General features: G+C 48.8%; 1 protein-coding gene across 1 annotated transcript in view; it reads right to left on the reverse strand.

The window, feature by feature from the left end:
- The window catches only part of LOC144950084 (sodium/potassium-transporting ATPase subunit beta-3-like), a 32,731-nt gene extending 17,082 nt beyond the window's left edge, over positions 1-15,649 (reverse strand). Inside the window, exons 1-4 of the mRNA XM_078880103.1 lie at positions 15,387-15,649; positions 15,236-15,290; positions 12,470-12,563; positions 1,053-1,203 (exon numbers count right to left, since the gene is read on the reverse strand). Of these exons, the coding sequence (XP_078736229.1) occupies positions 1,053-1,203; positions 12,470-12,541 (223 nt within the window). The 5' untranslated portion in view covers positions 12,542-12,563; positions 15,236-15,290; positions 15,387-15,649. The remainder of the gene's footprint in view (positions 1-1,052; positions 1,204-12,469; positions 12,564-15,235; positions 15,291-15,386) is intronic.
- Between the last annotated feature and the right edge of the window lie 736 nt (positions 15,650-16,385).

Consider the following 16,385-nt stretch of genomic DNA (forward strand, 5'->3'; position numbering starts at 1 on the left):
ATATCGAGCATCACGCAGTGTGTCAACACGAACGTAAGGTGGAAAGTTTGATTAAATGAGACTTAATTGCTTGTTCCCGTGAAGCAGTCAAGATAAGAAACGAGCACACAACACACTCTCACACAGAGCTGTTGTAAAAAGTGCTGTTAGCAAGCCCCTATTAATGTCACTTCAACACGTGAAGTAACTTGCCGGGCCAACACCAAACCCCAATCACTTTCTCACTCCCATCACCCCCATCACTCTCTCACTCCCATCACTCCCTCACCCCCATCACTCTCTCACTCACATCACTTTCTAGCCCCCCCTCACCACTCTTTAGCCCCCCCCCCCACTCTCTAGCCCCCCCCCCCCGTCTCACCCCACCACTCTCTAGCCCCCCCCACCACTCTCTAGCCCCCCCACCACTCTCTAGCCCCCCCCCCCACCACTCTCTAGCCCCCCCACCCCCCCCCGTCTCACCCCACCACTCTCTAGCCCCCCCACCACCCCCCCCGGTCTCACCCCCACTATTCTCTAGCCCCCCCCACCACTCTCTAGCTACCCCCCCCCCACCACTCTCTAGCCCCCCCCGTCTCACCCCCACCACTCTCTAGCCCCACCACCCCCCCCCGTCTCATCCCCACTATTCTCTAGCCCCCCCCCACCACTCTCTAGCCCCCCCCCACCACTCTCTAGCCCCCCCCGTCTCACCCCCACCACTCTCTAGTCCCCCCACCACCCCCCCCCGTCTCACCCCCACTATTCTCTAGCCCCCCCCCCACCACTCTCTAGCCCCCCCCCCACCACTCTCTAGCCCCCCCCGTCTCACCCCCACCACTCTCTAGCCCCCCCCCACTCTCTAGCCCCCCCCCCCACTCTCTAGCCCCCCCCACCACCCCCCCTCACCACCCCCCCCCCGTCTTACCCCCACCACTCTCTAGCCCCCCCCCCACCACTCTCTAGCCCCCCCCCACTCTCTAGCCCCCCCCCCCACCCCCCACTCTCTAGCCCCCCCCCACCACCCCCCCCTCACCACCCCCCCCCCCCCCAACACCCCCCCCCACACTCACCCCAGCTCTTGGGGGTGCGCCCCACCACCTCCCCGGTGTGCGGGTTGTAGAAGAAATGTCGCAGCCCCTTGAGGCGGTCTCCCCACGTCCTCTTTACGGGCTCCATCTCCTCCTCCTCCTCGTCGCCTTCCTCCTCCTCCTCCTCGCCGTTCTGACGACGGACGAACGAATAAACGAACGAGTCACGTGGCGAATGAGTTCGATGAATGAATGAACGGCAGAACTTTGAGCGAATGCGGTTGCCAAGTTGCGAGTTATTTAAATGAAGTTACGGAGAGTGGGAGTGGGTGGGGGGCGGTAGGCGACGACGAATCGATTTCAAGTGGTCACGATCCATAATCGATTCGATTCCACCATAGCGAACAAGTCTGGATACCGTCTCGATTCTCGATTCCATAAATGGTAACGCACTGGCGGAATCGGATCTGTCAATGCTCAAAAGAGCTGTGCATTTATGTATCGTGTAATACTACGTTTAACTTCTTTAGCAGTGCATTTGTTGAAGTTAGAACTGCAACTTCGATAACCCCCCCCCCTCTCACTGGGTTAAACCACTGCAATGAATGGGAACGGGGAAACAAAAAGGGCGGGAAAAGTGTTTTTAAAAAACTACAAACTTTAAAGGTACATCACGGGTACTGTCACCATTGTGTACACGACTTTGCATATTCGAGTAGCCATAGCTGTCAACCCATGCGGTTTACCCCGTATTTTTGTACGGGGAAATGTAATTCTAAGGTCCATACGTGTCACAGCCGTTGTAATGCGGGCCAAACATTTTTTTTGTCTGTTTGTGTTTCTCCCTTGTGATGTGAGTCTATGGGTCTCTGTGGGTCTCTGTGTGAGTCTATGGGTCTCTGTGTGAGTCTATGGGTCTCTTTGTGAATCTACAGGTCTCTGTGTGAGTCAATGGGTCTCTGTGTGAGTCTATATGTGTGAGTCTATGGGTCTCTATGGGTCTCTGTGTAAGTCTATGGGTCTCCTTGCGAGTCTATGGGTCTCTTTGTGAATCTACAGGTCTCTGTGTGAGTCAATGGGTCTCTGTGTGAGTCTATATGTGTGAGTCTATGGGTCTCTATGGGTCTCTGTGTAAGTCTATGGGTCTCCTTGCGAGTCTATGGGTCTATGTGTGAGTCTATGGGTCTCTGTGGGTCTCTATGTGAGTCTATGGGTCTTTGTGTGAGTCTATGGGTCTCTGTGTGAGTCTCTGTGTGAGTCTATGGGTCTCTGTGTGAGTCTATGGGTCTCTGTGTGAGTCTCTGTGTGAGTCTATGGGTCTCTGTGTGAGTCTATGAGTCTCTGTGTGAGTCTCTGTGTGAGTCTATGGGTCTCTGTGTGAGTCTCTGTGTGAGTCTATGAGTCTCTGTGTGAGTGTATGTACGTTGAACTTCTTTCACACCGTATGTAGCCAACCGGAGGTGCGGGGGAAATACAACAAACTAAACACACATACAGACAGACGCACTCGCTCACCTCACACACACACAGCGAGTTGGCTGAACGTTCCGGCACATTCTATGAGTGGACTCGCCTTGACCTTTCCTGAGCCTCGAGTTACACAGGAAGACACTTAAATGACCGAGGTATGCTGTGAGGAAGTTTCAAAGGTGTTTCCATCATTCCCATTATCGAGAAGCTATGATTTAGTTTGCTTACAATAAACAAGGTGACCTTGTAAAAAACAAAATAACGTCATATTTTTGCATAATACTTATTATTAATAGACATTCCATATTTTCAGCACCTGTCTGATTTGACTATGTACGAATATACCATCAACAACACCAATTTGAATTAAATAAAACATTACATCTAAAGGTGCAATTCGTCGTTGGCATTTAGTTAAACGTGTGAATGTTAGATAAATGTGGGAACAAGACCCAACTTTTACATGAGACGCCTGAGGTGTGAACGATTGCCGCATTGTCAGAAAGGTACGAATGTGAAATCGGCATGCAGCGGTCGTGTAGCAAATGTCGAATTCACAACATTTGGTGATATTTAAAACAAAATCGCGAGGTGAAAAAAAACCCATAACGCGTGAATTTGTGACCATAACTGATATTCAAACCATTTCCGGAGCTTATGAGAAAATCTACCGGCCAAGAAGAAATGCTGCACAGGACAAAAAATAAATTGATAGTGTTCGTAACACAAAGACATTTACACAACAGAAGCACAACAGGAAATCCTGATGACAGCATCATGCTTGCATATACTCTGCACACAGGCTGAAAGCTTGACTTGCAATGCATGCTGGGACTTCCTTTACTTTATTTTAAATTATTATTTATTATTACTATGCTCATTTACCCAGTGAGTCTCCAGACACTTTTTCAGGAGGCTCCTGCCTCGTTCTTTAGGGAGTCAGAGAGCGATGTGTAATGCCGATTGAGTAATTAGCAGGTGTGTTTTTTTTTCAGCATTGGGCTGGTTGGTCAATATGTTACCACGTACATTGTGTGTCTTTCTTGAGATTGTTCTCCCGTTTGTTATCAAACCAGTCTCACATGCACAGAGGCCCTCAATCCAGCAGTGGATTGACAAGAAGTTCGCAGGACAGAACGATATTCGTTTGGCTTCTCGCAATTTAGTACCCAATTTAATCACCCGCTGGGTGATGATGTGCTGCACGGACACTTGAGAAATATATGAATAATCAAGTTGCTGGCTGTTAGTCATTTGCTCTGACCACTGCTCTATCCGGCCATTAGATCTATGTGGCCATCGCTTCTCTCTTAAGCAAAAAGGTAAAACCCTGCAATTACTTGCTCATGGCATTGCTGGCAGAACAGCCTCCACTAAAGGGGGCCTCTAGGGGGCATTTGGCCTCCTCTTCCATGCTGGCTCAGACGTCTCGGAGGAGGTGGCGGTACACTATGAGACATCTCCTTTACCAGTGGCAAAATATAGTAATAGGTTTTTACCCTTTCAACTGGTACAAAAACTGACACCTTTATACAAGGCATCATGTTTGCAATAACCACAACACAAGCAGTCAAAATGCAAACAAAAAGAAACAACTCTGATAATGATATGCACTGTCCTTGAAGTTGATTGGTCCACGCCCGAGACAGATTTTCTTAGAGCCTAGTCTCCATTGGTGTTGGACCAGATGACGCCAAAAGGCGTACAACTCAAAAAGGTGTCAGTTTTTGTACCAGTTGAAAGGGTAAAAACCTATTACTACTGAGGTCGCGGTACTTTACACCCCACCAACCCACACGCGTTCTGCTGATCGACTGAACCTTGGTGTACCCATTTATCCTGCTGTGTGCGCAGGGACGATGGTGGTGGGATGAGGTGGGGGGTCAGGGGTCAGGCGGGGGGGTTTAAGAAGCACGCCCATTTTTCTCCTGCCACGCCGGGAGATCGAGCAAGTCCTGCGCTTGCTAACAATTGCAACGCAGCCCGCCCCCCCCCCCCCCCCGTTCTGGCGAGGAACGGAGGAACCAATAAATCTATTAGCGTGCTTGGCAGTGCACCGCTACATGAACTTTCTTCTTTTGTGAACCCATTGATGTGAGCGGGTTAGATAATGGGGAATTTAATCCGGGTGCCAAATGCGCAATCAATTCACGCGTTGCCGGCTCCGCAAATGTCCTCCGAGAGGGGGTCTCAGGTGCCGCCGTTGGGTTTCCAATGGGCAGGGAAGGGCCCCTTTTTTACTTCTCCGCTGGTCCCAATGCTTTGAGATGTGCTCCTATCCCCGTCGGTGGCCACTTCCAGCGCAAAGCGTTGGCCGGCACCGTGGGAACCTGTCAGGGCTGCGTACGTGTGCGCGCATCGCGCGGAGGGGAAAAGGGGGCCGCCCGAAAGGCCAAGTCTGTGCACGGTTGTCCGGCCAAAATGTGAATGAAAGGGAAAATGAACGAGCAAAAAGAAAAAAAAACACAAAAAAACGGAGGCATTCTTTCACCAATCACGCTCTTCCGTCTCGTCAATTAGCACGCGATTAGCGTAACGTTCAAATTTGACGTCGTTTAACTCGGGTGGTACGGCACCTCCGATTAGCACGGTTGGCTACGTACGGCGCGAAAAAAGTTCAACATACAGCACGTACAAAGTCGCACATCCGACTCGCTGTGGAGTGACGTTATAGGCGGATGTGTGGAAAGGTCGCATATGCGGCCATCTATGGAAATATGCGTGAGTTGGTTACTGCTCAAAAATAATGCGCAAGCTGCTTTCAACTTAAAATTTGAAGTACAGTCCTTTAGAAGTTAGCGGTATTAAGAATGCATTCAATTATGTGGGAATGGTTGGATTTGTGGTGGACATTTAAAGAAAAAGTGAAATCTTAGTTGGTCAAGGAGGATACATTATGTTTGGATATGTGACTATGTACTGCGCTGAGATTCATTAATTGCTAGCACAGACAGGCATGGTTACTAGTACAATATGGTTTAGAGTACAATATGCTAAATATCACTGTAAAGCAATCGAGGTGACCGGGTGGATCAGAGGTCAGATAACTGAGCTGGCATTACTTAGGTCTTGCCTTGAATCCAGCCTCTGGCCATCTGTGAATAAGCTGGGTTCTCAAGTGCATCGAGTTGATGATCTCAACTGGGTCACAAACAGATGCTGTTGCTACTGCCGCTGCTGCTGATGATCCGCCCACCCCAAATCCAAGCGACCTACAGCGAGTGGATTATTGAATCTCTCCATGTGGATGTTTGAGTGTTAACCTCCCTAAGCATAGGGTTTTTTTCTGCATACCGCAGTTTCCTCCCATATGCGATTTTTTTTATGATTCCGAGGGCTCTAATGTCACCTCTTCTGTGTCGTTTTCATCTTCATCATCTTCGTCAGAAGCAGCAGCATTAAACACATTCCTCCTGCGGAGGGAGCTGGTAGGAACGTTGGGTTGCTCGGTCAATGGCCAGGGTCAACGGCGGCGTGGTGTATTCCGCAAATATGCCCGACTGTGACGGCGGGCACAAGCCGGCGTGAGTAGGTTAAACGTTGAGTTTTATAAGAGCACCACGGGGTGACCAGCCCCACCCAGCCCCCACCCTCCCCACCCAGCCACTCCCCACCGTCCCCACCCAGCCCCTCCCCACCCTCCCCACCCAGCCCCTCCCCACCCTCCCCTTCCCACCCAGCTCACCCTCCCCTCCCCACCCAGCCCCTCCCTCCCCACCCAGCCCCTCCCTGCACGACAGACACAATAATCCCCTGTGGGTTGGTGTAACCAGGAGGTTCCTACCAGTACAATATACTATTCAACTTCATCAATATCATCACAATCTCCGTCATCGCTGTCACCTTCTTCACGTCTGTCCCTTCGTCCTGTCCGCCTCTTCCTCCAACGTTTGAGACACACATTGCAGAGCTATACAGCCCAACCACAAGAAACCGAGCTCGTGTTATGCAAACAAGTGCCGTTATCGACTCTCCACGAGGTAGCAGCACATCTATTAATAACGTCCGCGTCGCACTTTATTGAAAGTGCCACCTTCATTAAAAGCGATCCCGGCAAGCATTTGAAAAATCCAAGCCGCGAGATGTGGTGCCCCACCGAGTGAAGCGTGCCACCACCTCCCAGACCTAATTTTACCTGTGGCCTGCGCGCTCTCGGCCAAATAAGGCGATCGCATCGAGCGTGAAAATGTCACACGTCTCGGCTACATTCCTCAGGCCCCCCCCCCCCCCAGCGTGCCACTCCGAGCTAAGGGGGCACCGCGGTGGCTATGAGATGTTAACTGCCTCGCCTGGTATACAGGAGGTCGTGGGTTCGATCCCGACCATGAGGCCTGTTGTACATTTGGAGTTTGCGTGTCTCTCTCTCTTTCGCGCGCCCTGTGGTCGTGTGGATTTTTCTCCGGGTCCTCCGGTTTTTTTCCCTCCACATTTTTTAAAATAAAAGATGCCTTTAGATTATGTGGCTGCTGTAAATTTGCACGTGATAAGCCACTTTGTTGAGCTATTAACTGTGCCCAGGTGGCTTTTGTCAAAGAGCTATATAACTCAGCGGGCCTTACTTGGTCAAGTAAAAATAGTAGACAGTTTAAGTTCCACAATGTCCCGTCCACTGAGCCCGCGGTGGTCAAGGGATATTATAATTGTATATATTTTTCCGGCTTGTTAAAATAACAGCGCCCTTTACACCGGAGCGTCTCAGGCTCCTTTACACGCGATACGTGACTTTTAGCTCATCTGATGTGCATCATTTGAAATAAAGGGCACCCCCCGTGGCAGCTGCCTCTGTGCATCATGAAGGTGACTCAGAAACTGGCCTGCAAACGTGCATTAGTCTACGAGTACGGAGGGGTGGGGGGGGGGGCAATGATTGCTATGTGTAATGCCAACTGTGCAATTTACTTGAATTTGGCAAATTCCGACCATGAGATCAAGTAAAATAAAATATATACCCCTTCATTCTAGAAACTGAACGCCTAATCGCGGTATTCCATCAACCGCCTTTACGATAATTTCTTGCAATTATATGTAAATCTTGCTGTTGACGTCTTGGCAGAGCGAGGCACTTTCCACAACAAAATCTCCTGCAGACAGCAACGCCTCGTGTCATCACCCTGGGGTACGATCCGAAAAGAGACACCACGGTACAGTACGATATTTAAATGTTCTCTTCTAAAGCGCCCCCCCCCCCAACCCCCTCATCTCGCCACAGCGACATTGGTATCACTCGACTATTTCCGAACGGGTCTAATTTCTCACCGAATATTTTCCGGGTCGCCTAGTAGACTGGGATCAGACGCATGCCCAGTGGCCCGCAGCCAATAGCGGGGGAGGTATCCTGGATGCGGTGTGCCGGGCGCGGAAATACATTTCCGGGGTCACAGACCCCGGGCAGATTCTTGCTGAAATGAAGCCCTGGGTATGACTCCACTCGGTATCTGTCTACCGTTAACTATCAACACGGGTGTGCGCAGTGCCGGATTAAGCTAGTGCGGGGCCTGTAGCATTTGTTATAAAGGGGACCTAAATAAAAAAAACACGTAAATATTAAAACATAATTTTTTTACTTGCATAGTAAAGTTATTGTCTTTTTTGATATACAGCCAGATAATAGGACAAATCGCTAACCTTAAACACCCAGTCGTACGTAAAATGTGAAGGCGGTATAGCACTATAGTAATAGAGCAAGTGCAGAATCACTGAATCGGAATTGATAGCTTGAACGCATTTAGCGCGGGGCCCTTGAAAGTGCGGGGCCCGTAGCTACATATGCAGCTACTTTTGCTACGAGGCTAATCCGGTACTGGTTGTACGCAAGGGCTACGTTGCAGCAATTGTTGATGGCAACGCATTGACTTTGAGCAACAGTGGCAACTCGGCACGGCATCGGCAGAACAGTGAATGAGCGGCGTCCAGGCAGTGAAACAGAGTCTGTTGAAAAGCGCGTTTGATGAACAATCATTGGACCACAAAAGCACTCAACCCGGGGTGGTCATGCCACTTCTGCGTGCGATATAATTGGTAGTTTGCCATCCCATTTGCCCGCCGGGGGGGGGGGCAGGGGGAGCATCGATAACATTGGTCCAAATTTCGTTCAATTGTTTCTTTTTGTTAACAATATAAATGCTTGCGTCAATCGGTGACGATTTGCTGGCGACGATTGTTATGCATTTCACCAATGTGTCCGTAAACTTTCAAATTTGGTAAGGACTCCATGAGCATCGAATCTGTTCACTTTATATTTTGTGCTTTCATTTGGGATCAATTCGGATGACCTCAAGTGGTCGCCGCACACATTTACACGGTGCCACGACCTTGAAGCAACACCACCAAACCGCGGCTCGTGATCCGCCTGTGGCTGCCGGGGAGTTCAAGCGAGGCTCGACAGAGACTCAGCAGATTTGTCACGTGTCCATAGAACTTGTCCATAACTTGTGCATAGAACGCAGTAGATTTGTAACTTCTCTGTAAAACTTTAATTGTAAGAGGATCAATCTGCGAACCCCGGGGCACTCGACCATGGCAACGTAACGATGCATGGATAACCCAGAGGTTCTCCTGCAGATTTATTTCTAAAATTCAAAACCTCACAGCCAAACGATATTTGAAGCTTTCGTGACTGCAGGAATTACTATTTGGTTCTTTCGGTAAAGTCACGTAGAAAAAAAAAGAAATTAGATAATATAGTACGACGTTTCGATTGCAACACAAGTAACCATCATCAGGTAGAACTCAATTTGAGAGAGAGACAAAACACAGACACGGAAACACACAGACAGACACACAAGCAGAGAGAGACAACACAGACACACAGCCACGTGAACACCCCACGCGTGGCTTGTGGTCACGTGAAGATTTGGGTTCGTAGTTCGTGGGGTAAAGACGCTGGCCTCCTCTGCCACAGGCTTCCGATTGATATCCCGCAAGAATCTAACTTAACCACGCCATAAATGATATTTCATTCTGCTCTGCAGACAGAATGATTATATCTGTGTTTATTTGCGAGAATGCTCACAACATTCTGGCTGGGTTGAGACCAGTCTCTCACCGGATTTGACAACCTTTTTAAATCTCTGGTGATCACATGAAGATGAGATTAAATTTAACTGGTGTGTGAGATACTAGATGGATTATTACATCATATGACCATGAGAGATGGAGATGGCTTGTGGAGACTGTCAAACATCAGTGGATTGATCATAGCTGATGGACGCATGTGATTTAAATCCAAAATCTCAGCCATGATGGCCTTGTGTTTTGGCATAGACCACTAAGCCTAATTTCAGAAGAACAAATTTGGGCCACTTTGGGCAAGTGTCCCATCCCTTTCAATATTTTCCGTCTTCCACGAGCAACGACTTGCTGGCAAAAAAAAATCTTACTTTACCAGGGCTGACCTCCAAAGAACGTAATTACCCTAAGACAAATATTTATTACCAAATTCCAAAATTTCCCACGAAATTAGTCCATTGGCACCTATTGGCATACTAAATGGCCCCAGGGTCACTCTTGCAAATGAGACTCCTTTCCTGGTCTATCGAGTTCTTCTCACCTGAGTCAAACAACACAAACCTGGAACTGGACATGGGCTGCCGGCTCGCTTTGAGACGGTACCCGACACCAACATGGCAACACAAGACTCGTTCCACGTTTTCAAAGGGAAGGATGAAAATAAAATGATGGCACCGTGGCTGCGATGGGCCGAACGGCTGCTCCTGCTGAACACGAGGCAGCACTGTACATCGGGCTGGCAAATTATTTTTAAAACAGAGCAGAGCATTCATTACAGAACATCTGTTGTCAATGCGGTGACGGAGTACGGTTTCACATTGTCCTGATCATGCCAACCCAGTGGCCATTGCGAACAACGGGCTTAACTCGAGAACGGCCGTTCCATTAAAGCTGCGTTTGTGCAGAGGGGGACGCTGTCACGGTGGCGTAACGGTTACAGCGGCACCGCTGCAGCTTGCAGTGCAAGAGGCTGGACGGTTCGATTCAATGCCCCAGCGCGGTAGTTGACACGATGGGGCAAGATTCTTGAAGCTGTCTGCTTCTGTCCACCCAGCTGTAGAAATTGGTGCACCACATCTTTTTGGTTATTTCGGGAAAGTCACGTAGAAGGGAAATAATTAAAAAATAAAACACAATAAAATAATTATATTAAAATATATGATATTATATTATTTTATTATGTTTTATTTTTTTATTATTTCCCTTCTACGTGACTTTACCGAAAGAACCAAGAAGATGAATCCCTGCAGTCACGAAAGCTTTAAATCGAAATTTGGTGCACCGCAGTTAGTTGATATGCAGGTTCATGTGTGTCGGGGTATGGTTAAGTTGTATTTGTACGTGTTTAGGTGATTCGTTTACCTTTCTTGCACTTTGCACTCCTATCATTCGACTGGACATGTGTAAAAAAAGAGATTTATAGCTTATCGGATTCCTCCAGTATAAATAAATATTCTGATTCTGAAAGTGTGGTTTATTGACCCCTTCAAAGAGGTCCGATCAGCGTGGAAGAGTACGTTAGAACACTGTCTAGACTAGTGTTCTACAATGCCACTGGTGGCCTGGTGGCCTTTAGTGCGGCCCCTGAGTGGGGGGAGCGGTAGCGTGCCGGTTATCGCACTTGCGCTACAAACCCGGCGACCCAAGTTCAATTCCCGCTCACGGCCAACAGCAGTGACAATTATTTGAACTGCTCCTGGGCCTCCCCTAGGTAGACTGAGCCTCAAATGAGTACCTGGTGCGGTGTGCAAACAGCACCACTTTGGAGACAAAGGCGGTCGGGCGTGATGCTGGCCACCCACCCTCTCGTGTACCGTGCCAGCCTTCATAAGTGCTACTCGCTAAACAGCACTTGCCCCAACAGTCTGTTAAGGCTATGCGGGAGATCTTTGTCTTTGTGTTGTTGTGACCTGCAGTGTGGTGGGTGAACACAGCATGGGTGGGACGAAGCGGTCGGTCTGGCAGACCGAGTGGTCAACGCGGGTGGAGGAATCAGGGAGTGAAGTTTGTGGAAACAGCAACTGTGGTATCTGAGATAAGAGCATGATAAAGAAGCCATAGATCCTTGATGAGTGAGTTCCTGGAGTGACTCAGTGAGTGCCGGACCATCAACCCGATCACATCTATAGCCATGTATACATTGCTACGGGGAAGTTCCGAAACTAACCGACGTGCAGGTGCTACAACTGGACCAGGAACCAAGAGTTTGCCTGGCCGAGGCGCTGGTCTCCGCAGAATTGGGATATTGGACAGGGAAATGGTGGGAGGGGGGGGGGCTAATTTTATTCCTTGCACCAGGGCACATGCCAACCATGCCGCGTCACTGCTAAAGGGGATGCCCTGGCGAACACCGCCCGGCTTGCAAACTTGGATTCAAACCCAGGACTTTTGCGGTGGCAGCTCGCCGCTCTGACCACTGAGCCACCCGGCCACCGATGATGTATTTCATGAATTAACCTCCAAATGACCTCTCAGCACAAAACAGGAAACACAAACAACAACAACAAAAAATGGGCCGTGCCGTGGCGGATATGCACGTGGCCTGTAGTCCAGACAGCAGCGAGAGTTGGTGGACCACACACAGATGCTGTGAACTCCCCGTGGGGGTCGATGAGGCGTCACACCCTGGCTCGCCAGGAGAAGGCGGTACGGCAATCGTGTGGATTCCACCCTTTCCATCGGTAAGGGGATCGAGTGTTTCCCCCTCGTACGTGTGGGTTTTCTCACAGGTGCTCGGATTTCTACCCACGTGGAAACACTCGTGAATTGGCCGATGACACCTTAACATGTAGGGGACCGCAGAGCTTTGGCAATTATTGGCGCCGGCTCACCGACGGCCTGATGATGCCTTCCCCGCTCGTCCGTGGTTCCTCCGCTCGCCACCGAGGCCGTTCTCTCTCTCTCTCTTCGAGAGTGAGGAGCGAACGACTGTGAGATCATTGTCGTCGAACGAACGCGCGTCGCCATCAAGCGGAACTCACCGCGTCGTGGGCATTGGTGTGCTTCAGGCTCTGCGGGGTGGCAGCCGCAGCTGCGTTGTTGGTCGTGGACATGTCTCAAAAGTTATCTCCAAACCTGGACACGCGGGAGAGGGGGGGGCGAAACGTCGCATCAGTCGCCGGACATCCCAACGCACGTTTGTCCTCGGATTGACTCGTCGAGCAGTTATGAGGATGCGTCTCAAGCCTCACAGCGAGATGGCGTCGAGCTTGGGAGGAGGAGAAGTCGTTTCGCGTGGGCCGGCAGCAGAGGTCGCAAACGGGTTTTGATTCCTTACCCGTACCCGGCCGCACCAGAGTCGCAAACGGGTACCCGTACCCTACCCGTACACGTACCCTACCCGTACCCGATTGCGACCTCTGGGATGAAGCCATGTTGCAGGCGCGGGTGGGTTGATTCTAGGAACTTGAATTGTGAGAAGAGACAAGACGTTGGGAAATGAGTGACAAACGGTTACTCACCAGTGACTCACGGCCTACCCATACCCGTACCCGGCCGCACCAGGGTCGCAAACGGCTACCCGTACCCGGCCGGGTACGGGTAGCCGGGTATCGGGTAAGGTACGGGTATCGGGTACCCGGTTGCGACCTCTGGCCGGCAGGTTGAAACTTTTAGCGCAGTTTTTTTTTCATCTCCCAAGTTGTGGGCAACGCTGTGATCAATGTGGGCGGTTTCCAACCGGGCAAAGTGTCTTACAGGAACGCAACTTTGCACTCAAGTGTTGCTCGTGTTGGATCATCCTCGCGGGCGTTATCGTGCCGCCGCGTTACAAAAGAGGCAAACAGACAGAGCTCATACTAAATTAAACATTTTATTTTCTACCTACGTGACTTTACCGAAAAAACCTAAGAGTATGAATCGTTGCAGTCACGAAAGCTTCAAATCTAGAATTAGACAGAGCTCATTCGTGATTTTTGCCCGAGTTGTGAAGTGTTACTAATCCTTTATTTGTAATCAGATGAGAGCCCATTAGGATTACACGTCTCTTTTTCTTTTAAAGATTAGACTTAAGTCGAAACAAGCATAAGCCTAACTATTCTAAAATTAGACCACTATTGAAACTCGGAATGCACGTGCAAATGTCAAAAATTCAATGGATATAAGATTGAGCTTCTTGAAACATACAAGAGGCAGGTGTATGAACGTAAAAAAAGTATTAAAAATTACTTGTTAAAATGTAACTTAACGTGCAATTCCAACGTTAAACAGCGACGATTATGATAACAGGGGAAACTTTGGGCAACCGGTGCGTGAGTGGAAATCGGACATCACGAGAGCGCGTGACGCATCCACATGGGCCACGTGCAACTCACAAGCACGGTCATTCATAATGCCCCAATAATAACAATGATAACAAAACTGTACTTTGACAACAACAGAACATTCATTCAGACTGTGTCTTCTCGACAGCCGTGTTCTCCTCCTGAGGACGGCTGCTTGCGTTGTGGCCGAAACGTCGTGAGAATTATTTTATTATGTTTTATTTTTATTATTTTATTATTTCCCTTCTACGTGACTTTACCGAAAGAACCAAGAAGAACAACAGAACAAATAAGCAGACAATATCATCCCCTTCATACATCGGTCCCCTCCGCTTCAAGCACACGGCAATTCTGGAAGTGCACCATCTCATCGAACATCGGCGCATGTCAGCGGCTAATAAACAAATGTTCAGCAGCATACTCTCACGCGGAGGGACAAATGTTGGGGCACGTCCTCCACAAGGAGGCTCGTGACAATTTTCCCGTGACTATCCGTTGCGTTGCAGTCAACCAGCAGGCCGTAACGCACGGCGGGGGTGTTTAGAGTTCGCGTCTCTTCGACGGCCCTTCACAGCCGAGGCTCTTCTGCGTGAGCCGTCGGACACTTCCCATCGAATTTTGGCGTCGCGAGGCAAACTGCTCGGTTGACGGGTGGAAGATCGCGTGTTTGTTTACGTTTTACACGAGACTTAAAGCAACGTGGACATTTTTTTTTCGATTTAAAGCTTTCGTGACTGCAGGGATTCATCTTCTTGGTTCTTTCGGTAAAGTCACGTAGAAGGGAAATAATAAAATAAAATAAATAATGAAGCATAACAAAATAACTATTTAATAAAAATCATTTTATAATGGCTTTATTATGATTTTTATTTATTTATTTTTTATTTCCCTTCTACGTGACTTTACCGAAAGAACCAAGAACGTGGACATTGTAGGCTGATGCTGCCCTATGAGTGAAGCCTGTCAACCTCTCCGACCGTAATGTTGAGTTTCGGATTTGCCTGTTAGGTGGATTGGCTTGACTAAATTAGTTACACAATTTCAGCCGTCTAAATCATTCTATAACCAATATGACACATTACATGGGTCAGTCAGTCACTCACAATCAATACGTAGGAAATAATCATACACATATGTTACGGTAAGCATCATCAGAATATTACATATTCACTTAGAGGGTTACCTTGCAAAGTAACTGTTAATCTCAGGGCGCTTTGAAACGATTATACAAGCTTTGCTTACAACTCCCAATAATAACATGACACCAGTACAATATGCATACGATGGGCAATAGTATCACTCTCATTGCTTAAAAAGTTTGCCATTTAGGAATTAAACACCGTACAGCAAATTGACGATGCAACGATCAACTTCCAACCTTCACAAAAATAACCAAGCATGCACACCGCTTCATCTATCCGTAACAATTTATGACCCTCCTAAAAACCCATAAGAATTAACAAGCCGACGGCAGAATGACCTTACCTTGAAGGTCACACGCACAGGAAGGTTCCCAGGTTGGTCAGCGCCACGCAGAGATCTCACGAGAGGGCAAAAAAAAAGTTTGTTTGACTCCTGGCCACTCCCCAACAACAACAAACTGAGCGATTTCTACGCGGCGGTTGCGGTATTTTACCAGCGGTGTCAAAAGAGCCGGAGCCGCAGGACGGGTGACCAAAGGAAACCCACAAAGTGCTGCGGCAAAAAAAAAACCCAACGACTGAATATTCGCTCGTACTATAATTCGGAGACCGCGCAGAGAGGATGGTGGTGGTGGGTGGGTGGATGGGTGGGTGGATGGATGGGGGGGCGTGAGCCAGTTGGACGGACGGTGTCATTCAAGCTCGGCCCTTTTCAGCGAAGCCATTTGTTGAAAAAAAAAATGTTGTTTGACGGACGCTACCTCCCTCCCCCCCGTTTTCCCCGGTCCTCGGTGTCGAATGGACCGTCCCATCGTGCGTTGAGAAGAGTGGAGGCGCTCCGCGCGCGCCAAAAAGTCTGCTGCTGCTGCTGTCAGTCAGCGGCGAGATGCCGGCTCCGTCCAAAGGGGACGATGTTGTGCGTGCAGTGCCGGATTAAGCGAGTGGCGGGGCCCGTCGCATATGTTTTGAAGGGGCCCTAAAATAAAAAATATATTAAAACACAATTTTTTTTACTTTCACAGTAAAGTATTTGAATTTTTTTTCTACTATACAGTCAGATAATACGACAAAGCGCTAACCTTAAACACCCAGTCGTTCGTAAAAGTTGAAGGCGGTATAGTACTATAGTTTATTCTTTGGGTCTTTCGGTAAAGCCACGTAGATATAAAATATATTAAAAAATATCACGACGTTTCGATCGCAACGCAAGCAATCGTCATCAGGTGAAAAAAATATAGCGGGAGAACCCACCCGCTATGTATTCCTGAAGTCACGAAAGCTTTAATTCAAGTACTGTAGTAATAGAGCAAGTGCAGTATAGTACTATAGTAATAGAGCAAGTGCAGAATCACTGAACCGGAATTGATAGCTTGAAAGAATTTAGCGCGGGGCCCTTGAAAGTGCGGGGCCCGTAGCTACTACATTTGTGTAGCTGCTACATGTGTAGCTACTACTACATGTGTAGCTGCTACATGTGTAGCTACTGCTACATG

The sequence above is a fragment of the Lampetra fluviatilis genome, chromosome 56, assembly GCF_964198595.1.
Source record: "Lampetra fluviatilis chromosome 56, kcLamFluv1.1, whole genome shotgun sequence".
Taxonomy (NCBI): Eukaryota; Metazoa; Chordata; class Hyperoartia; order Petromyzontiformes; family Petromyzontidae; genus Lampetra; species Lampetra fluviatilis.